The sequence below is a fragment of the Neofelis nebulosa genome, chromosome 2, assembly GCF_028018385.1.
Source record: "Neofelis nebulosa isolate mNeoNeb1 chromosome 2, mNeoNeb1.pri, whole genome shotgun sequence".
Lineage (NCBI taxonomy): Eukaryota > Metazoa > Chordata > Mammalia > Carnivora > Felidae > Neofelis > Neofelis nebulosa.
This window is the reverse complement of record NC_080783.1, coordinates 139,480,593-139,508,198: the sequence shown is the minus strand read 5'-3', so window position 1 is coordinate 139,508,198 and position 27,606 is coordinate 139,480,593. Positions and strand designations below refer to the sequence as shown.

Genomic DNA, 27,606 nt, shown 5'->3' with positions numbered 1-27,606 from the left:
TCTTTAAATTCTCCATCAGGCATATATATCTATTTTGATTAGATCCCTTGCCATGACCTTTTCTTGTTCTTTCTTTTGGGATGAGTTCCTCCACCTTGGCATTTTGTCTAAGTCTCTGCCTTCTTCTCTGTGTTAGAAAAGCCTGCTATGTTTCCTGCTTCTGAGAGTAATGGCTTTATGAAGAAGAGGTCATGAAGTGTCCAGGGCCTGGTGCTTCAACAAGTGTCTCGTGTGTGCTCTATTGTTGTGTTTTGGCTGTTCTATCCTTCAGATCAGTCATCTGCCGAGGTTCTCCTTGCCTGAAGTGGGCAGTGTTTGGTTCTTGACCAGAGTGTGGTGTGTTTTAACTGGGTACACTCTGGTCTGCTCGTTAAATGAAACCTGATACTACTTCCACTAGAACTGAAACTCTGCAGAACTCTTTGGTTGGGAGACATGGTGTGGCCAGGGGTTTCTGCTGGGCCCACCGCACTGGGACTAAGATGAACTTGACCAAGAAGGGCGGTACTTGCAGAGCACGGGGGAGTGGGACCTGATGTAAGCAATTTAGGCAGCCAATGTTGGCACTGTGCTGTGTACTGCAGGTGGTTCTGTGTTTATACTGAGGGGCAGGGGAGGGAAATGGCACCAGCCAGCTCTTTTGTCCCCAGAGAGGAGTCTCCGTGCTTGCTGCTCTCAGGGAAGTACTCTGAGAGGAGCAAGTGATCTCCCCCTCTGTGTGTCCCAGGTGTTTTTCAGATCACTGTTTCCATGATGTCTGCTTCCAGGTTGTTAACCTGCCTTCTCTCCAGGAGCAGCATGGTGCCCTCTAGGCTCTAACAGGTTACTTCCAAAAAATTGACAGTAAATTTATATTATAAAATACTATTGGGGCGCCTGGGTGGCTCAGTCAGTTAAGTGTCCAACTTCAGCTCAGGTCATGATCTCGCAGTTTGTGAGTTCAAGCCCTGCGTCGGGCTCTGTGCTGATAGCTCGGAGCCTGGGGCCTGCTTCAGATTCTGTGTCTCCCTCTCTCTCTGCCCGCCCCCCCCCCACTCATGCTCTGTCTCTCTCTGTCTCTCAATAATAAATAAATGTTAAAAAAATTGTAAAATACTATTAAAACATTATTTTGATATAAAAGTGATATAGAAATTATTGTGAAGTTTTTATGTAAAATATAAGAACATTCCATGTTTATTTTAATATATTATATTTAGATATAAGAAGGACTAGAATTTTATAAATCTAAATTTTAATAATGATTAAGTAGGCTTGGGGGTAATTTTTATATTCATCTTTGTGATGTAACATTAGAAAAAACTAAACAAATGAAACTACAGAGTGTTGGGGAGAGGAATTTAACTTCTTTGCCCAGTAGTCTAATTTTATAGGTCTCCTATTTCATATTTTCCCTCAATCAAGTGATTAGTAATACAACTATGACAAAACGCATGTGCTTAAAATTCCTTTACTAAATGTTCTCATTATTCCATGTTGATGTTCAACTTTCATGATCTAAATCTAGGAATATTCCATACATTTTCTAGAATGGATCCAAACTTTTATAGCTCCTATTATAAGTCAATCTTTTGAATATCCTAACCCAGCTATTCTCAATTTCATTTCCATCACCCATTCTACCAATAATTACTATGTGACTTGGCAAAATTATTTAATTTTTCATTGTTCCTCAATTTTATTATCTGTAAAATGAATATAGAGATAGTATCTATCCCAGGTATTGTGAAGATTAAATGAGGTAAAACATGTATAGCATTTGGAACATTATAGGCACATTAGAGCTACTCGTTGCCACATGCTTCCATGGATGCTTCCAGGAGATAAACTTTCTGTCCTACATTAGTAAACCATACTAGAATATTGGAGGATGAATGATATAACTAAAAATACAGTCATACATTCACATACACACACAATATCATGACTCTAGAAGTCAGGAGTCATCTGAAACTGGGGATCTCTCTGGGGACAGGAACAGATCTCTGTATCTTCCTTCTTCCTGTAAAACATATGCTCCCCCTACAGTATAGGAAGCCTTATAGAAAACAAGATAAAGTGAGAAGTCATTATTTTAACAAATGTAATTCCTCACTTTCCAAAAAGATAGTTGCTTTTATAACTAATGAAAATGCTATCCTCAACAAAACAAACAAAAAAGACCAACCCACAATTATCAGCTACCATTATGATTTTTGAAAAATGTTTATTCATTAATTCTGAGAGAGAGAGAGAGAGAGAGCAGGGGAGGGGCAGAGAGAGAGGTAGAGAGAATCCCAAGCAGGCTCCATAATGAGCTTGGAGCCCAACGCGGGCTCAATCTCACAACTGTGAGATCATGACTTGAGCCAACATCATGAGTTGGCCACTTAACCGAATGAACCACTCAGGCACTCCACCATTGTGTTATTTGAAAGGTCACACCATCTTCCTAGAAATGACAACAGGGAGAATGGGTATGATACCCTGAGGAGAAGCCAAGGTAGTGGAAAATCCATTGGATATTGGGAAAATCTACCATGGCAGTCCTTTATTACACGAGCACTATTATGGTCTTAGATGCTGGGAAGATGGTATCTACCATGTCTTAAAGCTTATGCAATGAACACCAGGGATACTTTAATTTGGATAACCTAAAATAAATAAACTTAGGAGAGGAATATAAACCTGTACTGTTTTTTTTTTTTAATTTTTTTTTTCAACGTTTTTTATTTATTTTTGGGACAGAGAGAGAGACAGAGCATGAATGGGGGAGGGGCAGAGAGAGAGGGAGACACAGAATCGGAAACAGGCTCCAGGCTCCGAGCCATCAGCCCAGAGCCTGACGCGGGGCTCGAACTCACGGACCGCGAGATCGTGACCTGGCTGAAGTCGGACGCTTAACCGACTGCACCACCCAGGCGCCCCAAAACCTGTACTGTTTTTAATAATAGTCCTTATCCCTCCTGGATACTAAAAAAATGTTTACTTACTTTCCTGACTTCCCATTTCTTTGGTTTATTTAATTCTGCTGAGTTTGATATTTTATTTGGATTAGTGATTGATCAGCTTGAATTAAACTATAATAAGTTTTTTTCTTTGTTCTGTTTTTGTCTTCCTTCTAGGTTATCACTATATTCCCTGAAGGAATAGAAGGCTAGAAAAGGTCAAAATGTTTTCATAATCACCTTGCACTTTTCTCTCAAATATAAATAATATATTTCTTTTGATTTTTTATACATAAGGAAGAGATGATTTCTTACATTTAATTCAAATTAATTTAGAAGAGAGACAGAAGTCGGACAATTCTCACTTAACCCCAAATCATATAATAATCATAGCCAAACACAGGGAGGGGGAAGCTTGTGAAGAGCTGAAGGGTCTGGTCTTCTCTCTATCATCAGTGTCCAGTTCATTCTTTTAGTAGCACACAAATAATGCAAAGGAAACAGCTTAAGGAGTATATGGGGATATTCTGCTGTTAAATGTCCCAAGCATTCACTTTATTTGGAATTATGGTATTGAAGTGCTGGTAGAATTTGTGTTCGTGTACATCTGTATTTCCTTTCAGAACTTTGAATCACCTAAATTTTGTAAGAGTGAGTGTAAACCCCACTGTGTTTGACATAGGACATATTTCTCTCTCTCTCTGTCTTTCTGAGGTAGAGGGAATTTTTAAGTGTTCCAATTCCCAGCTGACAACTAAAGATGAATTTCTGGGAGGTTCCCCTGAGAGGTCCTGAGAAAAAGCTTTCCAGCTGATGCCTCAAACAGAAAATGGAAATGTAGGCGTATATTGTCATTAAATATGGAAGAAAAGTTTCAGTAACTGAAGCCACATTCAGTGATGGTGATTTCAGAGGGAATGTGGTCCTGTAACTCCTATAACACTCCCTTTTCTTTCATTAAGACAATTCCATCTTGGGCAAGGTGGGCAGGAAGGAAGTAGGTGTGGTATGACAGGGCAATCTCTGTAGTGATGGACATCTTGTATCTGAACCGTGGTGGTTGAAAGAGGAATCTACACGTGTGGTGGAATTACACAGAAGTAAACACACTGATGCACACATACAGACATGCACACACAAATAAGGAATTAAAAAAATCTGAATAAGATCAGTAGATTGTATCTGCGTCATTATCCTGGTTGTGATATCCGCAACATGTTACCATTGGGGAAACTGAGTAAAGGTTAAACAAGACCCTTCTGTATTATTTCATATGACCATAGTATGTGAATCTGCCTCTCTCTCAAAATAAGAAGTTCAAAGCTACATTTTGTTCTTTCTGTCTAATCTTGTTCTCTGCTATGAATTCCTTGTGCTGCTCAAGATAAGGTCCAAAACTTGGGCAGTTTCTAAAAGGAAAACATGCAAATACACCCACAATTCTACTTTAATGATAATTCTTGCTGTTACTCAGAAACTAATCTCTTGAGACCCATTTGTACAGGCTTTCCAGAGATTGAACTAGACAAAATTTGTCCAAATTGATATTACATTGCATATTAATCATTCAGTTGTATTGTATGGCTAACATATCTCTTGGATTTAATTGTAGATGAAGATAATTTTAAAATGACTATGAGAAGACAAAGAATTCACCTTAATATTTCCTGGCCTATTTAATACATATAGAAATACCCACGAAACACATATGTGATGACAGTACTCTAAAAAGTATAAAATGTACAAAAAGAGGCTCTCCTATCACCATAGGTAGATTTTTGAAAACTTTCAGCGTATTTTTAAAAAAATAAGTGAAACATTTAAACAGCAAATAAACACCTGAGCTGTATTGTATATTTAATTAGTATATATGTAGCTTAATTTTTACCTTGATGGTAGGAATAGGCTTTCGGGGGATAAAAGGCTTTCTCTCACGTGGCGGAAAAGCTGCATTTTGTTCTTTCTGTCTAATCTTGTTCTCTGCTATGATTTCCTTGCGCCGCTCAAGATAAGGTCCAAAACTTGGCAGTTTCTAAAAGGAATACATGCAAATAAGAAAGCATATTAGCTCATGGAAGAGAAAAATGCAAGGATATTAACATATAAATATTATCAACAAACAAATGTGTGTTTGGAGATTGTTTCTTATATACTGTAACGAGGTCTTCATTTATTCAAGAATCACTAGTCTTCTAGGTTTCAGATTCCATTAATTATTAAAAAGAACTCAAGAGCAGAACACCTCTACCAAGTATATATGTATTAAATATACAAATGTTAATTAAAATACATTGCTAAATGGAATAAAGTTCACAATGGTAAGCCAAATTCATTCACTTTCAACAATAGCTATTAGTTAGACCATTTGTTTGGTTCATATAGACAGAAGGTAAAACCTATTGATGCTTTTTTCCTCTTCATCAGGTTTTTAGCACAATATAGACACAGCCATAGTCCCTGACAAATGCTTTTGTCAATAGCAAAGGTACTTTGCCAAAGTTCTAATCTGTATCTCTATTTTATTGTGTTCAAATTCTTACTACATTCTCTTTAAAGGCTGTAACTAATGTTGATTGCAATTTACTGGAATAGCTGAAAAAAAATGGTGAAAGTATTGATTTCTCTGTACAGAAAATAAATTTTATTTTGCATGAAGAGGGCAAAAAATAGAAATGAAAAGCAGAGGAAATATCATAGTGCTTAAACAAACTCCATCAGTATTCAAAATCACATCATGGAGCTTTAAAATCTCAAGGTTATTCAACTGTACTTTACCAAGTTCATTTAGAAAGATACCTGGGTGTCATGAAAAAATGCTAAGTGGTTTCAAGTTATCACGAATATGCCCTCATACTATTCATTATCCCACAATTATTTCCTCTCCACTTTTGTCCTTCTCCTCTTCTAGAACCTTTGATCTTCACTTTTACGGACACATAATGCTGGTGATAGACACCACTGAATCCCAAATGTTCCGTGTCTGCCTGTAACCTGGAATTGCTAGGTCTCTTTTCTAAGACTGTAAAAACACCCTTTCTCCTCTCTCTCTCTCTCTCTCTCTTACAAAATAAAGCCCATTTATCTAGCTGATAGAGGCTTGGAAAACTACAGCACTCCAAGGTCATCCTGATTTCTGACCTAAAAAATACTTTGGTGAAAATTCACACTTGTTTTGAAACACTGGCCTCCACTTGCCAGGTTGCATAATGCCCCTGGAAAATGAGTTCTCCAGTCCTTTAGAGATGTTAGTAGGGTAGGTAAACAACTTAACCCATGTTTCAATTCAGCCAAACTGCCACTGAAAATTTATATTAGCAGAACATATTTATGTGGAAATATCTAAGACTGTTACTTCCATCATCAATTTGCTATAATATGTCAACAAGTCAAGTAAATGGAAGTAATGCTATGAATGCCAAATTAATATATACAATTAAGCTAGAACTATATACTTCATCTCTATACCTCAATGCTTTCCTAAATTACAATATTTAATTATTTCATAAATATGAAATAATATGATGAAGGGACAGAATATACTGTATCTATTTTACTATAAAATATGTGATGCCATCTTGTTAGCACAAAATAAAAGACGATAAATCCACAGCATTTATCACATATGTAAGCCCTTTTAATGTAGAAAAGAGAATGCTTGTTTGAAATGTCCTCTTATGAAATAACCTTTTCCTGGGGCAGATGAGGTGTTAGGGATTATACTTGATGCCAAAGAAATGCCCCTGGGGTTCTGGTAACACCGCATAAGGTGGTAAACGCATGTCCACATGACATAGTTTTGTTGGTTTTTTTTTTTTCAGTATTTCATGTTTATTTTTGAGGGAGGGGGAGAGAGAGAGAGACAAAGTGCTAGTGGGGGAGAGGCAGACAGAGAGGGAGACACAGAATCCGAAGCAGGAACCAGGCTATGAGCTGTCAGCACAGAGCCGGATGTGAGGCTCGAATTCACAGACTGCAAGATCATGACCTGAGCTGAAGTCAGATGCCTAACCGACTGAGCCACCCAGGCACCCCATATGACATAGTTCTTGTTGGACTATCACTCTCTCCACACTTCTCTTACACACCAAGGGCACCGAAATCCTAATCTTGTATTCTTGAAGATTATCAAAACTCCTTAAATGTTGAAACAAGTGACCTCTGTTTCTAGCAGGTCTCTTGTGGTGGCAAGCTCAATGAAACTCTGAACCATTATTCCGATTCCCTGATTGGGTCTTACCTTACTCAACCGTATCTAACTCCATCTAAGAGTTCTATACATGTTATTCAAAAGAAATAATTCCTGGAAACTTTTTGATCTATCTTCTTTTAACCATAAACCAGAGGAGATTTTTTTCTTCCATTTATATTATTCTTTATCCAAAGGGAGAGAAATAAAGTAGTTAATTTTAAACTGTGATACTTTCAAATTGTTCCAATGATGGTAATAATAGTAACAACAATAATAATATTTAAAAATCCCTTGGGGGGTGCCTGGGTGGCGCAGTCGGTTAAGCGTCCGACTTCAGCCAGGTCACGATCTCGCGGTCCGTGAGTTCGAGCCCCGCGTCAGGCTCTGGGCTGATGGCTCGGAGCCTGGAGCCTGTTTCCGAGTCTGTGTCTCCCTCTCTCTCTGCCCCTCCCCCATTCATGCTCTGTCTCTCTCTGTCCCAAAAATAAATAAAAAACGTTGAAAAAAAATTAAAAATCCCTTGGTGCTGAGCAGAATACAGCCTAAGTAAACATCTACCAGCATGATATTTTCTATAATTTTTTTTTTGCAGTGGTTGACCACATGTTTAAATTATGTTGCCTTTCTATAGCTAACAGGGCTATCATTATAACATTCTGTTCTTTTATAATTAGTCCTAAGGAGAGGCTCTCAATATAACATAAAGTTTCCTATAGGATTTTCTTTGTGTGTTAGTTAGAAGAATCAATGGAAAAGAAGGAAAACTGTTGCCAATTCTTTCTTTAAATTGAAAGCACACCCACACACGGTATCAGTGACGGCCCCCTCAACCTTCCACCATTCATCTCCAAGTCAAATTGGTCCATTTGTGTGTAGCTTCTCACTGCCATATGGAAATCCTAGAAGTGAGGTGTAGTACCAACTTCCAAAACATCAAAGCTGCCATAGTGATTTTGCTTTCTGGAAATCAATATGAGAAAGTTTAGCGCTTTTTACAAAAATTACTCTGTGATGTATTATGATGCCTCTACCATATCTGGGTCCTGAGCATTTTAAAAGTTAAACTTTCTGAAAATACAAAAGATCCATTCTCTCCTGTACCAGATGACCACCTTTACATATTCTACATTTAGGCATACATTTCTGTTCTGATCTTGCCAAAAAAACCAACCAAATAAACAAAAACCAGCAAAAAGCAAAATAAAACTAAGAAATAGTGAAGGTGAATGCATAGTTGGCCGCTGTGTATGTGCGTAATCAGTGATGATTAATAAAGCATTTAGTTCAAATCTCTGCCTGAACATATAGTTAATTGACTTCCTATTGCAGGAGGAGAGGCAGCAGAGCCTGACAGAGCCAGCAGCAGGAGCTTTTCCTCTTCATTCATTATTTTCTTACAGAAAAAGTTGTAGCCCGCAGTAACCCAAAGTGAGAGGTTTTGAGCGTCATGCTATATTTCTTAAACAAAGAAAAAACTTCTTTAGGACTATCAAAAGCTGCTTTGTAACTGAGGAACTGAACAAAGCTCAGAAATGGTATGATTTTTGTTTCAATACTCTCTCCAGGGATTCATCACTGATGAATTTGTTCTCACCAGAAAAGCTAAATCCTACTCATTTAAAGATAACAGTATCTCACATGAAAACTGTCTCTATCCAGATATAAAAAGCATTACATTGCCGATAGAAAAGTGACAACATAATGAATCAACAATGGTATCTTAAGCCAGCAAAGCTTTAAGGTAAAGAAGTCTATTTGGATTATAATTTATTCATGGATCAATCTAAAGGTAATTGAGCATATTATGAAGTAGAAAAGGGTTCTTGTTTCTAATAGAAGCAGGTACTGGTATCTTCCAGTTTAAATTGCATAATTTTTATGAGAACGGCAGCAAGTTGGCTAATAGCACTGGTGGATAGTACTATAATGGATCAACTCTATTTTCCTAATCATAGTGTCTTATCTGATGGGAAACAATAACAGCACAAAAAGTAGTCACTTTGATATCCAAATGGTAATAAGTTAAAAGATAAAAGGATTTCAGGTTTATACTGGGCGCAATATACATATATATGTATATATACATACACATATATATAAACACACACACCATATACTAAGTACAATATATGTATCACACTCAGCATAAACTTGAAATCCAAATATATATGTGTATACATACATAATATATACAGCGTATATGTAAAATTGTTTGTGCATGTGTGCAAATGTATACACTGACGGACCAAGAAATAAGTTAAGTGTAAAGGATATATGTTTCACAACTATCTAAGAATTGACTTTTTTTTTTTTTTACAAAAAACATGTTCACATATGACTTGGTTACACTATTATTTTTCCATTTATTCAACAAATACAATATCAAATGCCAGCTCTGGACCAGGAACTGTCCTGTACTACATTAAAGGTTCAAGGTTCAATAATTTCCATATGTACACTCATCATTGTTATTAATTTCATAAGTACCTCTTGCCATTCATGACAGTCTAGTGTCATACCTAATTATGTATTAAGTGTTCATGGTTATTGTAGTTATCTAAAGGAATGATATACCTAATGGTTTTTCATGGAAAACCGTTTGATCTCAATCAAATGACCATTAATTGGAGAGAAAAAGGAAAATAAAACTTCAGAGTTAATCTTAAAAAAAAAAAACAAAAAAACTCCAGAAGGCAATGGGATACTTTTTAGATACTTAAAATATGAAATTTGGTGAACAACTGCTAGGAGCATGGGTTCTCTGAGTGTGTTTCTAAAATACCTTAATTTCAACCACTGTGAGCTCAGCATGATGCAAGATGGGAGACTAGGTGAGAGGTCTCTGTTTTGTTCTGTCTGAATTCAGCTACTTTTCTTCTTCCCTTCTTTCAATTACAAGAGTAAGCAATTGCTTACATTTGACCCTGATTTCTATTTCAAAAATTTGTTTTAGCATGGCTTAAAGTCAGAAACTCAGATTTTTCCCATGAGTAACTGGCATGTAATACTTAATCGCTGATATAACAGTAAACAATTTTTCATGATATTATCAAATGTGGACAGTGGAAAACAATAAGCAGGCAAAGAGAAAAGGACCATCTACGTATTATCATAATACTACATGGTGCCCAATGGTGTAAACGGGGACACTGGAGTTGGACATGCAAAGGATATGAAATTAATGAAGTATAACTATTAGTTTGATCTGATAAATTTAAGAGTGCAACTTTTGATAAACTATCTGATGTCTGAATCAGTCAAAAGCAATAATAATAGTTCATGCTTCTTAGCGAAAGAAGAAAGCCAACATTTGCATAGTGGTTAGGGAAGTGGTTTAGAAGTCAAATTTGCATTAAAATCACAGTTTTACACTTACTGGCTGTGTGACTATGAGCCAATTACTTAACCATTCTGCTACTAACTTTCCTTATCAATGAAATGAGAATGACAGTATCTAACACACGATGTTGGTATAAGCATTAGATGGAATAACATTTGTAAAGTGCATGCCTGCCAATTTATTCCCATAAGCCTTAGCTGCTTATATTGCATTGCGTACCATGCTCTGTATTTCCATGTTGGCTCATACATCCCCTCTGCTGGGGAAGCCCCTGCCAGTCTTTTTCATCGGGTACAGGACTATTTGGCATTGTAGCCTCAGCTTGGGTTTCATAGCATCTAAGTATCTCCTTAACTGACTCCCTTCCCTACAGTGTTAGGGGCCCCTCACAGTGCTCCAGAATACTCTGGGCATACTTTAATTTCTGCACCTGCTGCATTTTCTGCCTTATCGCTATTAGCCTATGCCTCCATCATCCCCGCTTGAGGTCCTAGAGAGTTAGTTTTTGATCCAGCACATAATAGGTGTACAATATGTTTTGAAACTTAACCAATCAATGAATGAATATCTTGAATGTATTTTAACAATTCTGCTGGTTACTTGAAATGTCAGACAACCTGAAACAATTACTTTCAGAAAGAAATTATATAAATAGGTCCATTTAATATTAAAATTATATGAAGTAAAACATACCTTACTTATTCAACAGCTGTGATTCATAAATTCAAAGACATTTATAAAGTGCCAGCCAGGCCTTGAAAGGTATTTATAAAAGACAATCTGTGACCTTAAAGAACCTATAGTTAATAACAATCACAGTACCCTGAGACAAGAGCTGAGGCAGAGGGGACACAGGATGCTAGATGTGCAATGACAGTGTGTACCTAGCCCAGGCTGATGGGTCAGAGCTTTTCTAGAAGAGGTGACATCTGAGCTAAGTTTTGAAGGATAGGTTGGCAAATGGTGAAGATGGAGGTGTGAGGGTCAGGAAGCGGGAAGAGAATTCTCCAGGTGGGAGAAACACCAGAGGGAGAAGGGTCCCACTTTGGAAGAGGTCTTGGAGAGCCAGCCGACTGCTAACCCTGTGCTCTCTGTTTAGTAAGATACAGGAGAGTGAGGAGTTTCCTCTGTGAAGGGGAAGCAGAGCACATTTTGTTGTGAGGAGATAACATCAGAATGTATGTTAGGGAGAATGTCAATCAAGAGAAGAAAATCTAACATTAATGGAATGCTAACAAAGGATGAAGGAGGTAAGACCTGCTTTTGGCCACAGAGTGCAGGTGCTGGGGCCACAGAGACAAGTAGGAGGTGCTTCGTTTTAAAAGCAGTTTATGGCCTTGAGAGAAAGACTGACTCATGGTCTTTGAAAGTGAGGTGAGAAAATTATTATTTTCTTCTGAAATATTTAAATGATGCCTATCAGCTTCCTCTAAAGAAACAAACTTCACTGTTTAAAGTGGTAAGTTAATTTTTTTTTAATGTTTATTCATTTTTGAGAGAGAGACAGACAGAGAGGAAGCAGGGGAGGGGCAGAGAGAGAGGGAGACACAGAATCTGAAGCAGGCTCCAGGCTCTGAGCTGTTAGCAGAGAGCCTGATGTGGGACTCAAACCCACAAACTGCAAGATCATGACCTGGGCCGAAGTTGGACACTTAGCTGCTTCATTGACTGAGCCACCTGGTGCCCCAAAGCGGTAACTTTTAAAATAGTACCTTTAGCTTGGAGCTTGGGAGATTATGCCCTGGGGCATGATTTAGGAGAAACAAAAACAAAGAAATGGCCAAACCAATATGCAGGAGGAATGCAGAATTCTGAAGCAGGGGTAGAAGAGAGATGGGGAGAGGGTGGGGGGAAAGAGAAAAAGAGAAGGAAGAGGGAGGGACAGAAAGGAAGCAGAGCCTGATGGTATGAGGGCTGGAGGACTTTTATAAAGAGGAAGAGCTAATATTCAATGTCAAGCTGTCTGTGTTGCTGCAATTGAAATCCTCCTCTCCGACCCTTAAAACTTAAATAAGTCTCCTACATACTTATATGACTTAGAGAGAAATTTGGAAGAAAATCAGCAAAATAGGTTTGAGTTTCATGGTTGGGTTGGCATATAGCTCAAAGAATAGGAACCAACAAGAAGTAAGATTGAGGGAGATGCAGAATTCAATGAGAGGGGAAATTTATAGCCGGAAGTGACCTAGAGAACATAATCTCCAGGGATTTTGTAGCAATTTCCAGAAGGACGGGACTGAGTGATTTCAGCTTACATCTGGGTTCTCTAGGTAGTTTTAAGGGAGAATACAATAAGTAGAGAAACAGATGCGCAAACGGTTTGATGTAACCCTGATCCAAATGAGCAATTAATTCCAGCTAAGAGATTAAGGAAGACTTTCTAGTGAAGGAGGAATTTAAACTGTGATGAAAGATTATAAAAGGAAGAAATAGTATGTGTTGCTGGAAAGAGATGAGAAAGATAAACGAATGGATGAGTAAAGGCATGAAAATTTAAAAAAAAATACAGGACGAACTCATTCTTATAAAGCTAAAATATGGCATATGACTGGGGGAGTAGCAGTGGATACAGCTGGGAAATCTATGCAGGGCTCTGAATTCTGGGCACAGCAGTTTGGATTTTTGTTCTTTAGGGTGTAGGGAGACACCGGATCTTTGACAATATGTGTAGATCCCTATGGTGGCAGAATGTAGATCCCTATGATGGTTTACGGGAGGGTACTTGTGGTAGAAAGAAGATAATGATCCAGAAGGTTGAGAGATGGGATTCTGGTAGAAGCCGGAAAGTGAATAGATGATCTATATTTTTTTTGTTTTGTTTTAAGAGTCTATGGCACTCTGGAAAATAAAGAACAAATAATGACCATGAACCCCGACCCCAACAGTCCAACACCGATCTTCACTCCCACAATGCCCTCTGACTGCTTCATCCCTACTCTGAGAGTGACTTCTGCCCGAAACCACCCAGCTGTCATTCTTTATGACACAGAACACTTCTCTAACAGACCTCTCTCTCTCTACCTCTTTGCAGCTCTTCTTTCTGCAAATGACCCCTCCTCTCTCACCATCCCTTGCTCAGTCAGAATCTCAAACACTTTCAAAATCACATAAGGACTTGTGGTGGCTGCATAAGCTGTGAGCTGCAAAAGAGTTACTTCTCAGTCAAAATGAACATGAAATAATGTTGGTGGGAAACTGGGCAAGGGTTAAATAGTCACTCTGCAAGATGCTTGTTTGTATTCTGTAGAAATGAAGTGGGGAGAAACGTTGGGGAAAATCAACTTCCTCAACAACAGCTGTAATGAGAGGTGATTAGAAGTTCTATGAAGAAAGGACTTGCATTGCCATCACTATCTTCATCAAAATCAGCACATTTATTGAGCATTGCTATACATCAGGCCCTTTGCAAAGCACATGAGTACATTATCTGTTCTATATTGCAACCCTGTGGGGTGGGTATTGTTCTTGTCCCATTTTACAGATGAGAAGACAGTTACAGAAAGGCTAAGCAACTTGTTTCAATTCTCACTATTAATAAATGGCAGTGCCTGGGTGGCTCGTTCAGTTGAACAACCCTGGATTTTTGGCTTAGGTCATGATCTCAGGGTCGTGGAATAGAGCCCTGCGTTGGGCTCCACGCTAAGTGTGAGCTCTCTCCCTCTGCCGTTCTCCCAGTTTCTCTCTCTAAAAATAAATAAACTGAGAAAAAAAAATGGCAGAGCCAGGATTCAAATCTCTGTCAGCCAGATGCCTAGACCCTCTGCTGTGCTGTCACTCACGTTTCTTTATAATCCTTACAAAGCTTTGTATAAAATGAGTATTTAATATATCTTTGATTGATATAAGGAGGCATACTACACATATAATCCATTCCTTGAAATCTGTGCTTCCTGTTTTTTCCCATTCCATAAACCATGAAGGGAAAAATGTTTCATACGGTAGACACCATTTAAAAAAAATGCTGAACACATACCATGCAAAATATCTGTGTTAGTTCAGTCCTGTTTATTATTGGCCTCAAGTTTAATGAGCTCAAGTTAATACAGGTGAAAGGCCAGAGTGTTACATGCGGCAGTTAATGAAATACCATAGAGCTGCTGAGAAAATGATTAGCAGCCAAATGTGAATTTAATATACTTCATTCTCCAGAAGCAATGCCCCATGGGAGGCATCTTTCTGGGGGAGGTAATACTGGAAATAGCACTTTAGAGTTAGAAGGTGGAGCTCTGATCCTAGCTCGAATATCCGCTCGTTTTGTGACCTGTGGGAGCTATGATTCCTCTGAGCCTCAGTTTCCTCATCTGTAAAATGATGGGGTTGGACCAGATAATTTATAAGGTTCCTTCCAGTGATATGTTTTGTTTTGTTTTCAAATTCACAGTTAGAAATCCTCAGGGTTTATGACCAGGTGGCATCGCATCCACAGTCTGTGGATGAAATATTGGACTGAGTCACAAATTATAACTCTTTCCCTCCTATTTACAGAACATGCTGAGTCCTTTTAAGCTGTAAAATATGAATAATGTTTTCAAACTTCCAAGGTTGGGTGAGTTCATGAACTGTTTCAGGCTTTACTGGTGGAAGGTACAACCACAAATATCTTGGCTACTTCTCATTGTGAAATAATAAATGTATAGACAATTAAAATAAATAAAATATTTGTTAAATGAAGGCTATTATAATCTGCATAAATTGAGGAGTCTATACAGATCACAACCAATGCTTCACTGTAATTATCTTTACAGAATTTGGTTTGGTTACAAGTCACTGAAGACACTATCTATACAAAATCAACCACATGCATATTAGAAGTGGAGATTAGTGAGGTCAGACACGAAATTGCCAAGTCAGTAAGAATAAAACATAAGCACATGTATGGTATTATTTGGTGTGGAAAGTTACAGGACGTTGGAAGAAAATGACTCGTTCTACTAAAGTACTGCAATATACAGAATGATCCCTGGTCTTTGGGTGCAGAGATGAACACACTTGGTCTCTAAGACAAGTCACTTCCCTATGTGGGCCTCAGTTTTCATCTGTGTACAATGGGGACAGCAATGACCATTCTGCCTACTTGCTCTTCGTAACAACTGTTTGAAATAGGAAGGCACTAATAGATTATTAAAATACAACTTTTACTATTTTGAAAACTACAAAGCAATACAGAACCTAAGTGTTACTTTATTATAGTGAACATAATTTGTATTTATGTACAGTTATTTTACATCTTTATAATATAAAGATAAAATGAGTATTCTGCATTATAAAAATGTCACAGAATACTAGCCTCACATGAAGAAAGACTTCCTAAGCTATAGTCCTTCCAATGCCTTAGGAAGACTTGGATGAAATAATTTGCCTTGGAAATTCGCCTTCAAAATGCTACTGCTTTCATGGCTAAATATTGCATAAAATGTCAAGGGCAAAAGCCAATGAGGGAAAATGGAATAAAAATTACTTCATACAATGGGATGAAAGCAAAGGAAAACAGAAAAGTAGGGTGATGAGGAAAATGGGCCTGCTATAAATATGAAAAATGTATTCAGGATTCAGGCTCTATTTGGAGCAAGAGTAGGAGATTAATCAGTCTTTTCCATATTTATTCAATATGATACTTGAGATTTTCCTACACAGAAACACCGGGATGACTGCTTTAAGCCTTTTTACCTGAAAGTGTGGCATAGGGCATAAAATATCACATTTTGATCCAATCAAAAACCCTATTTGGAGTTACTGTACAGGACACATTGGAAAAAATGATGATCATTTTAAAAGCCAAGTTTTAGGGTTTCAATGCTAAGCAGGAGATTTATATTGGAGAGAAAAGAAAAGTACAAGTTTTTAGTTGAAAAGAAAGAATTTTCTAAGATAATTAATTACCATACTAGTAGGGAGTATTTAACATGGGAAAGAATCTTTTATATGTGTGGCAAAGTGCTCCATAAACAATAGCTTCTGCATGCTCACATGGAAACACTAGCAAACATCCATAAGATAAAATTCATATCTGTACCTAGGTCGCTACTGAAGGCAGTCACTGCCTCACAAATTTTGGATTTTCCTCTCTGTTTCTTCTTTTACTTTCTAAACTATAGTAGCATTACTTATGCATTCTTTATTTTTCTGAGTATATCATAAACATTCTGAGGACAGGATACTTTTCGAACCTGTTTTATCATCCCCTTAGTTCTTTGCATACAGTTGGCCTTAATTAAATATTTGATGAATGAATGAAGGATTAACATCAACCAAAAAGCTACACTGACAAGAAATTTCTGCTAACCTCATTGGGGTCACAGCTTAATGCTGACACTTTTCATATAAAATGTTCAGAAAGGTTCTCTCTAGGGGCATCTGGGTGGCTCAGCTGGTTAAGTGTCTGACTCTTGATTTTGGTTCAAGTCACGATCTCACAGTTGTAAGATCGAGCCCCACATCGGGCTCTGTGCTAAGAGTGAAACCTTGGGATTCTCTCTCTCTCTCTCTCTCTCTCTCTCTCTTTCTCTCTCTCTCTCTCTCTCTCTCTCTGTCCCTCCTCTGCTCGCATGCTCTCTTTCTCTCAAAATAAATAAATAAATACTAAAAAAATAAAAAAAGAAACTTTATTTCTATGCACAATGCTTGGCAAGAATGAGATTCATCTAATGCTTAATGACCAAACAAGTAATATTTGGCCTCATCCATAATATTACATAAACCAAATCCCGATAATAACAGTGACTTTAAATTTTAACAACATCCTACAGCCTAATAGCATTTGTAGTAGTAAGGATTTTAAGGTACAGTCTCAACAATTACCTTATATTCAAAGGTTTAGAGCACAACACAAATAATTTCTTTGTATTTTCTTTGTTCTTTGTTTAAAGTTTTCTACGAAGAAAACAATAACAACCAACTATTTCACTCTCCTATTCATAAAAATCAAACAACAAAATCAAACAAAAACCAAAAAATCAAACAACCAAAAAATTTATAGGCTATAGATCTTAAAAAAATATCATTTTATTAAAAATATCATTTGTTGAACAAGTGTGAACCTAGGCAATTACTGCAGTAGATCAAACGTTAAGCTTTGGGAAACAATAATTCACTTGGGCTTTATGGGCTTTATGTAGGCCCTAGGGCCGGTCGTCTATGCTACCGGTCTTTAGACCCTCCTGCTCTTGACTGCCATAGCCTATTACAGAGATAAGCCTCCTGTTTGGCAATGGCTAATACAAAATGAAAACAGTAGTCAAAGAAACCAGCCATTAGGCTTGGAGCAGAATAATCGGTACATAGTTTTCTGAGCATCATCAAACATCAACCAGTTGCTGAATATCACATGTCCTGAGAGGCATCAGGACCAAACTCTAAAACTAAATAACGTAGTTTTGTACTTATACTTTTAGAAATTATTTTTGCATATTATGTCATTTAATTTCCACAATAACAGAATTATTATAATATTGATGAAACCTGAGGCCCACAGATGTAGCAAGCACACAAGGCCCAGTGCCATGTAACAGTTAATGGCAGAGCAAACTCAAACCTAGACCTGTCACCTCCGGGCCTAGCACCTTCTCCTCTATATTGAGTGGCCATGTCCTTTCTGAGCTGTTTGGCTGCTGTTTCACCTAAAATTACCATGTGTCTTTTGGTACTTTAAGGGAAGATACCAAGGAAAAGATCTAATAAAATGTGTTCTTAAGAAAGACTCATTCTACGTGGTAAGCATTGAAGACATAATAGGGGGCAAAACAGATATGATCCCTATCCTCAGGGAGTTCACAGTAGTTTATAAAGTAATGGGACTAAACATAAAGAAATAATTCTATAAACATATTCAACATTTATCACAATTCTCATTGATACATATATATCTGACCATTTAAGGTCAAATCCTCTCAGATGACAACCTCTAACCTTTTCTTGCACTTATCAGGCTAAATCTTTGCCCATATTTAACCCAATCATTCAGTCGTTCCATATTTACACTTGAAAACTGAAGGTGGCTGCAGAATATGACTGCTCCCCGCCCCAACTTCGTAACTATAACCTCAAGTGAGCACTCAATAGTGCCAACAAACCTTGCTATGTTACTGCTGTCACTCTTCAGCTTTCTCACTTTACCGAGTGACATTTTTATATCTTCTTCTTGCTCCTAAAATCTAAACTGCCACTCCTTTTCATTCTCAGTTGAGGCTCTTGCCTCACATTATCGGTTTAAAATACTGAAGTAATTTTTCTATTCTAAATTTTATAAATCCCCCTCATCTGTGCTGTCATCCATCTTTTCTTCTGTTATGATGGGAAGTGTCCTGATTCTTTCAAAGGAGCCACTGAGGGCTCTGTCTTGCATATATCTGATCATTCTTTAATTTTCATCTCTGATCATCCCATGATTCACTCTCATTTTCTTATTATTTCTGTTAACACACAAACATGCTCCAATCCCACTCATCCTAAAAACAAATACACAAAACAAATAAAAGAACTCTTTGTCTCTGCAGCCACTTCCAGGCATTTTCATTTACCTATTTCCCTTCCAATCTCTCTTAGGTACTGATAATAGTGTCTGTTCTTCCACCCTTACCTCCCATTCACTCCTCAGTTATTCTTTCTGGAAATCTGTCCTCTTTTCCCAGCCACACAAAGGCTGTGGTGATGGGGCCAACAACCTTTATTTTGCAAATCATATGGCCACACTTTTGCGCTCATTTTACTTTATCTCTCAGTAGCATTCAACATGGACCCTTCCCTCTTTCTTAAAATACTATCCTACTCTTTTTCCTACATCACTTCTATGTCTCCCTTACCGGGTAAATCTTCCTCTCTGAAACCTATAGGTTGGAATATCCAAGATTGAGTCGTAGACACTCTTTCTTTCCCTCTGTCAGGATACCCTTTGCAAATGATTTGATCTTGTCTTATGACTTTAAATATCATTTAAGCTATGGCTTTCAAATTTATAGCTCCAGTTCTGTTCTTTATACTGAGCTCCTGACTCTTACATCCAGTGACTTAATTAACACATTTAATTAATTGTTGAAAAGCAATCTCAAACTTAATATGTCTTAAGTAGATCCCTTGTTATTTCACTCCAAGTATTCTTTCCCCAGTCTTCCCTATTTTAGTTAATGGAATGACTGCTGACCTATTTGCTCAGGCCAAAAATCTAGGGCTATTCTGGATTCATTTTTTCCCCTTATCTTCACCTCTAGATCCAATCCTTCAGCAAAACTACGCTCCACCCTCAACATATGACTTAAATCTCTCCACTTCCCACCATCTCCATTGATATGGCTCTAGTCTAAGGCTCCACTGTCTTTCACTAGGAATACTCCTAACTGATCTGACTACTTTCTCTTTTGACTTGCTATAATGTACTCTCCATACAGTAGCCAGAGCAATTATCTTAAATAGAAATGAGAACATGTCTCTCCTCTACTTAAAATTCTCCAAATGATTTCCCAATTTACTTAAAATAAAACCTAAAAGCTTTGCAATGATTACAGGCTTATGTGGCTCCTGCCTATCCCTTTAATTTTATTTTTTGCCACTCTCCTCTTAATTTACTACACTGCAACCATACTGGTGTTTTTGCTGTTCCCAATAAGTCTTAGGGCCTTTATATGGAAAGTAGGTCCTCCAGATCATACTCTGTGAATCTCCCCTTTGATAATCATCATATTCTTTATTCATTTATTTTGTATCTCATCCTTTCTACAAGATATGAGCTACCAGAATAGGATGTTCATAAGTTTTGTTCACTGATGTTTCCCGAGAACTTTGAACAATATCTGGCCTGCTGTACATTCTCAAATGAATGAATGTATGAGAAGCAGAATATTTAGGATAAAGAGTTCAGTCTTTGACGTTGGCTTTCAATCTTAGTTCCATTATTTACTAGGTTTTTGACCTGGTCGAATTTTGTTTTATCTTTATAAGGTCTCAGTTGCCTCATTCATAAAATGTGAATAACATTTCACAGGGTTGTAGTAAGGATTATATAATTTATATAAAGTATATAAAATGAAGCCAGAGCTTGGTAAACAGTAGGCACTTATTAAATGTTAGTCCTTATCATCAACATCATTATTACAGAAATCCTCACGATGTGCTATAGTTTTCTATTATTAACTTACATATGCTTTAGCACATTTGCTTTGCGCTTAATATGCTAGAGAAACATTCCCCCTCCCTCCAGGAAACCATTTTTCCCCCAGCTTTTATAAGGGAAGTCAATGGATTAAGCATGTTTTACATGATAGAGAATTTGCTTATTTCACATTTAGACTACATACACCCTATACAGTAAGGATTGCTCACATAGTTATATAATTTTATGTTTCACATGTTGAAATAAGTAAAATTAAGAAAATGAAGATTTGGTAGTTGAGAAGTAAGCGTAAACACTAGTTCTTAAAGAATGAAGGCAAGGCCATTCTGTAGCCTGAAGTAAATGCTGTCATCTGTGGGGGTTGGGGAAAGATGCTAAGATCTGAGCCCATTACTGTGCTACTTCATGAACATCTGGCAGTCTGTCACTTCACAGGCAACAACATCTTCTCTAAACAGAATAGACTTGAATTCATCAGGGATTCCCATAGTACAGTATATGCTTAACTTAAGTACCTGCTTTCCGTGATTTCCATAGATTATCATATTCATGACACTGTGGAGTGAAAGCATTCTTCTCACTCTCTAACCAGAACATGAAAAAGAAATTAAAACATTGGCAGGCACTTTGTCTCCAGTTTGTTGGACAAGTAAGAAAAGGATTTTCCACCCATTTATGTAAATGAAATTCTGTCAACTTCGAGCATTTTAACAAAGATGACAGCCGTCTGTCTATTAATAAATACCTGACAGGATAACAATTACAATTGTAGTTGACTGGTTTTCTTTCAATTAATGTAGGTCAGTGGGTATTTAAAAAAATTCTTTAGAATAAATTTGCAAACCCCAATAACTTTTCCCCTCATCTCTACTAGCCCAGGAAGAAATTTCAGTATGTTCATTTTTGCCTTCTTAAGTGGTTTTAGAACATTATGGCCAAAGCCTTGTAAATACATAGAGCTATGCAATTAAATATGTGTGTGCTTACTGTGTGTATACACACATAAATATAAATACATGTAAGACATCCATATTTGAGTCTAATATTTGAATTCTATAGAAAGACTTAAAGCATAGTAGGCCCTCTGTTATTTAGAAGTAGTTATTCAGATTAGGGATTATCTTTGTGCTACTTCTTTCTGACTTTGGATTTTATTCATTGTTGACTCTAAGAAAAGAAGGGTAAGGATATGTAACAAATTAATTAATCTGGTTACCCATCAATCTTTGGGAACATGTTTAGTAGAGAAAGAAGTGAATTCAATGAATAAATTGAGTTTTGAGGGATTATCTATGGAATTCATTAATCCACCCTGGCCCAATGTCCCATTAGTTAGATTTTAGAAAGTGACCTTCTAAACAGAATGCAGATGAGATTTTGAATTTTTTTGTGAACCATCTTTCCAAGAGAATGTGTTTTCCTCTATCTAGTGGAGTTTGAGAGAGAATCTATGTTGATGTATTAGAATACCAGTTACAAGTACTCCCCAATGAGTAATTTTATGTGTTTCTACTACAAATTGAAAACACAACATTGTATTTCATCCCATTTAAGATGTTACTTCGTTTTGTGTATATGATAAGAGGAAAATAATAAGCAAAATAATTTTTTTAAATATTACTAAAACTTTTAAGCATTCACAGTCTGCTAATTTAAAGATAAACTAATTGCAAGACATCCTGGAAAAAATGAATGTCTTAGAATGGATGAAATGCATTGTGTTCCTCAAATACTTACTGGCTCATTTTTAACTTTCTTTCTCATAGTAGCCATAATATGGTATCTCAATTTTCTGAGAGCCATGCTATGTGGAAATTACATCATCATTCCTAAAATCCTATTTGTAAATAAGAGTCCAAATTTTAGGAATATGAAACAACAGCAACGAAATTAGCATCAGACGAAAGCAGGGAACAAACACTGTTCTATTTCCAGCTTTACGTCAGAAAACAATGTGAGTAACTGAAAGAAAAAGGCAGAGAGGAGTAGTCACTGGATGCTTCTGATTTGGGTTGAGTCCAGAGCTGAATGCCTCTGACATAGGTGTCTGTTGTTTCTTGAATTCCATTCCACCCCTCCCCCGACACCCCATCTCTCCTCTACAAGTTAGGTAATGCCAATTTTTTAAACTGAAGAATATGTAAAATATGTATTTGTATTTATGTCTTCTAAGGTGGTTTCTAGGGGCAAATATCACAAATAACCTCGTTCCTTCAAAGAAAACCATAATGTCTGAATGTTTTTTAAGAGCACAATTCACCTCTTGAATTTCTGTATGAACATCTTTGCATGAGCTAAATACCTGGGCAGTTGACAGACTTAGTTATTTCTAGGAAAAATTTCTGTTGATCAGCATGCAGGGATTAATTCAAGCACTGCTCCTTAGAGATACTTTTTCTAGGACAGAATGAGCCACAGGGAGAAAGATACACAAGACAATGTCAAAAGATACAGCATCATTATACCATTTAATGGTTGATGTGGGTTACGTCAGCCAAGTCCTAGGAAAGTAGGTTTTCCCTGAATAAGAATGACTCAAAAAGATAATGTCATATTTTATTAGAATCTATAAAATCATAAGCAAATACCATGTATTCCTATTAGTCATCCAATGATAGAAGCGTGTATATGATGGTACTAATGGATTCCTTAAATGCGAATTACTGCTAAATTCCTAAGTAAACTGCCCCCCACTTCAGAGACATTGTAATCCATCTCTTATGTCAGATGAACTGGGGGACTTATCCTTCTGAATCCATAGGCTTTACTGCTTTTCTTCATTTATCTCTCATACTCAGTAATCCTTTTACCTCTCCTTTCTAAGTTTATAATTTAAATGCAATCTATTCACTACTGAAAAAAAGACCCTAGTATAAATGGGATGTCTTTGAGTTGTGGCTAAAGAAGCCATTACTGGTTACACAGTGGTCTGGATTCTATTACACATTTGACAATCTGGGGAGACTCACTGTCCACTTGCCTTCAAAAATGTTTTGTGTCAACACACAGAATTAAGGCTGGGTGCTGCCTTTGGGTCTTCTCTTGCTCTGACTTTCATATGATCTTGCTTTTCATGTTTGAAGGGAAAGTCCTTGAGGATCAGAACTGGCTGCAGTAAGTTCTCTCTTTTTCATCATAATGGATTTTGATTTTATTATTTAAAAATTTCAAAGCAACAGATTGCCTAAATTGTCATTTATTTCGCAAAATCTTAGATGGTCATTAAAAAGAAAATCGTATTTAGAAGGATTATAAGAAGTATATAAAATTCTTACATAATATATTTTTAGCAGAAATAAAAAGAATTAGAGCAGTATATGAAGTGCTATAATTTAAGAAATTATTGTTTCCATACGTATACAGTTACCTGCATAACAGTTGGGATCTCTGAGTAGTGAGATTAGAGGTGATCTTTTTTACAGTTATGTCTTTTGCTAATTTTCTATAGTGAGTACATTTACTTGTATACCATTATTTAAACAAAATATTGACTTAAATGGCACACTAACGGGAAGTATTACAAAAACTTTGTGGGAATAAAATTATAATTATTATTATGGCCCAAATCATTATCCTATTGTTGTTTTTTAATATGAGCTTCAAATCATAATTTAGAATGGTAGCTATCAAGCAAACCTAAGCTGTGAGAGAATGCATATTTAATGGCTAAACTGACAGAAATTTGTTAAGCACACACTTCAGGCCTAATTCTAAAATATGTTTAAATATATATCAAATCAGAAATGTTCAGTCACTCTAGCAAAGCACTCTATATATTTGAGGTTATAGATTTTTATTTCTGAATATATGACAAAATGCCCATCCTTATGGGGTGTTGGTATATTAACATACCTCAAAGAATTAAACTGTAATGTGAACTTTCCAAGAATTAAAACTCTAGTGCTAGCTTTTAGGAGAGTGAGTTATTTTTCATTTATATTTCTCAAGGAAGATATACATTTAGATAGGTATGCATATGAAAATATTTATACACAAATAAACAAAATAAAACTTTGTCCCTGCAATGTTGAGCTATCCAAACAACTGTAGTTTTCTGAATATCCCTGAGCCTAAAAACACTGCATCACTAGAGCACTATTTGGTGGCAAGTACTATTGGCAAGTATCCTCTGTACTTCCAGACAGAATGAACAGAGCAGAACAGAGTTATAGAGCTAAGTGTTACCCTCACACTAAGTTCTGATTGGTTCATGTGTGGATTAAATAAGAAGAACATTTTTTTCAATTTGAAAAAAAATTATTTATTTTGAGAGAGAGAGAGAGAGACAGAGCACAAGTAGGGGAAGGGCAGAGAGAGGGAGACACAGAATCTGAAACAGGCTCCAGGCTCCGACCTGTCAGCACAGAGCCTAATCTGGGGCTCGAACCACAAGCCATGCGATCAGGACACTTAACCGACTCAGCCACCCAAGCACCCCAAGAAGAGCATTTTTGATTGGCTACTGATGTCTTTCGTAGCCCAGTCCTTATAAGTCAGTGAGAATGGGAGAAGTTTCACAAAGATAATGAAACCAATTTGTAAAAATATGAAACAAAGACTATATATAGATTAGAGGTGGTAGCAGCAAATATGCTGACGTTGGAAAAATAAGGTATCTGTAAGGGAGTTAGAAGATTTGTAAACAACAATTGGTGAGAGAGAGTGAAAGGTGGGATTTTATACATTTTTAAGACCCATAAAGGTAACATCTACCTCATAAGCATTTAAAAATGGGCTTTCGTATGAGTGATTTGTATTATCTCACCTCCTCGTCCTGACAGTCTCTCAAGGCCAGAGTCATTAGCCCCTGTTTAGCAGAAAGGAAACCAAGCATGGGGAGCAGTAAAGTGAATCCTGAGGACAGGAGACTTTGATGACACAGATCACTGAATGTCTTTGTTTGAAGTTCATGTTATGAACCCTTTCTGGAGCATGTCTGCAAGCTCCGTATGGAAATGGTCTGATGGTAAAGAGAAGACATTAATAGGGGATGTTATAACTAATCCTCTACACACTGCTCCAAAGAAACAGCTGCCTTCTATTCCCCAGAATGCTTTGCTCATAGCTAAGCGGACATCTCCTGCCCCAGCAATAGACAACAAATGGTACACGTGCTTCCTGTGGACCCTTCTAGCTGGAATATACTTTTGCAGAATTTATCTTGGTTGTGAAGCATAAGTTACCAGGTATCTATCTATGTGCAGTCACCTTACTGCTCTGCATTAATGTGATTTGGAGTAGTATTCATACAGCTTGGACTTTATCAAGACAGTGTATTTAAGTTCACATCCCTGATAACTACCCAGATAGTGAAAGTCCATGCTTGGTTTCTGATATTCCCATCTTTCACCTGCTAGTTGATCTCACTTCAGATGAACTAGATGTGAAGGGAGTATTTGCAAACTAGAAGCAGAACCATAATCATATTTGGCAAGTATTAATATATGCAAGGAATGCTTTCTACAAGATTGATATGTAAGGCCCCTAAACCCAGAGGCTGTAGTACTATATGAAAAAGATGCTCAGCTTTTTATGTATTTTTTTCTAATGTTTATTTATTTTTGACAGAGAGAGAGAGAGAGACAGAGCATGAGTGGGGGAGGGGCAGAGAGAGAGGGAGACATAGAATCTGAAACAGGCTCCAGGCTCTGAGCTGTCAGCATAGAGCCCGACGCGGGGCTCGAACTCACAAACCGTGAGATCATGACCTGAGCTGAAGTCAGATGCTCAACTGACTGAGCCACCCAGGCGCCCCCACAGGTTTTTAAAAGTAAAGTGGTTGACAATGTTAAAATGTGCACTGCTTGTTTGTTTGACAACCTAAAATAGAAGGCCTTTATGCATTAAATTAACTTTTCTCCGTAGAATCTTTCTGTACATGATGAAGCCAGAGAGAAGATGCTGACTCAGAAAAAGAAGCCTGAAATACAGCACAAATAAAATTTCTTATTGCTGGCCTGTCATGGGTAAAGCTTGGTTCAGGACAAGCTTTCAGTAGAGAAGGGAGAAGAGTAGCAACTTAAAGCCCCGGTGAATCTGGTGTGCCATGCAGTTTCCTGCTGGACCTGGGTCTAGTTAGCGCTGATCAAAGACAAAGGGCTGTTTGAAGGGTAAAACCGTGTGAATAAGGACCACTATCAGTGTTGTCCATGGATGCTTAGTTCTAACAGCAAGTTTTGGAAACCTCCCGTTAGGTAATTAATGCATTACTTCTGTCAGAGTGCCTCTAGGGTGGTTATCTAGTTTAGTACTCTAAATTATTGGGGACATTGAGGTTTAACTATTTTTCTGAAGATAGTCCTAAAGGTGAGGTACATTCATTTAAACTAATAGAGTAGACAGAGCTCAGCACTATGTAATGATTTTTAAATCAGTGGTTTCAGTTGTACACATGTTAGTATATGGAGAGGAGAAGTAAAGTGATTTGAGAGCCTGGATAATCTTCCGTCTGAATGATCCAATTAAGTTAAACCAATGTTTATGAGCACCCACAATTCTTTAGGCATTGATCTCTCTAGCTGACTCACTATTCAGTGAGGAGACCCAAATTGAGTGTATCTTGGATACCTTCTAAAGGGAAGCTATGATGTGTCTTACTGAGACACTAATTTAGGAGGCCTGGCTATATCCAGCCGGTGTGAAATGAGAGAAATGGGTAACTTTTCTCACAGAATTCATTTCTGTATACAATCTCTTTCCTGAAATGTTTTGTAGTGGAGATGAATTACTGAATTGGGTTATTTTCTTCTAATATCCACCCTAGCAGATGCTTGAACAAGAAACTTAAGTCCCCTAAGATAAAAAGCAGCATAATGACAGGTTCAATGTGCTAACACTACAGGTTTCCTGTATAAAACCTTTATTGGTTGCCTTATCATCATCAAGAGTCACTCATTTATTTGATGCTTTCAAGTACTATATATATGAATGTATGGATGAACAAAGACTTTTTTCCTGAACAGTCTTCACTAAAGGATTACTTCGGAATCATAGGTGAAAGCTTTATTATTGCTATATAATTGCAGGGGACACCTAGAGGAAGCCAGGT

The 27,606-nt window shown here is 37.2% G+C and overlaps 1 protein-coding gene and 1 pseudogene across 1 annotated transcript in view; one reads left to right on the top strand and one right to left on the bottom strand.

Moving 5' to 3' along the window:
* Positions 1-27,606, bottom strand: part of DPYD (dihydropyrimidine dehydrogenase) — an 863,407-nt gene that overhangs the window by 24,192 nt on the left and 811,609 nt on the right. The window contains exon 21 of the mRNA XM_058695679.1: positions 4,816-4,959. Within this exon, the coding sequence (XP_058551662.1) occupies positions 4,816-4,959 (144 nt within the window). The remainder of the gene's footprint in view (positions 1-4,815; positions 4,960-27,606) is intronic.
* Positions 25,473-26,661, top strand: LOC131492073 (AKT-interacting protein-like; annotated as a pseudogene).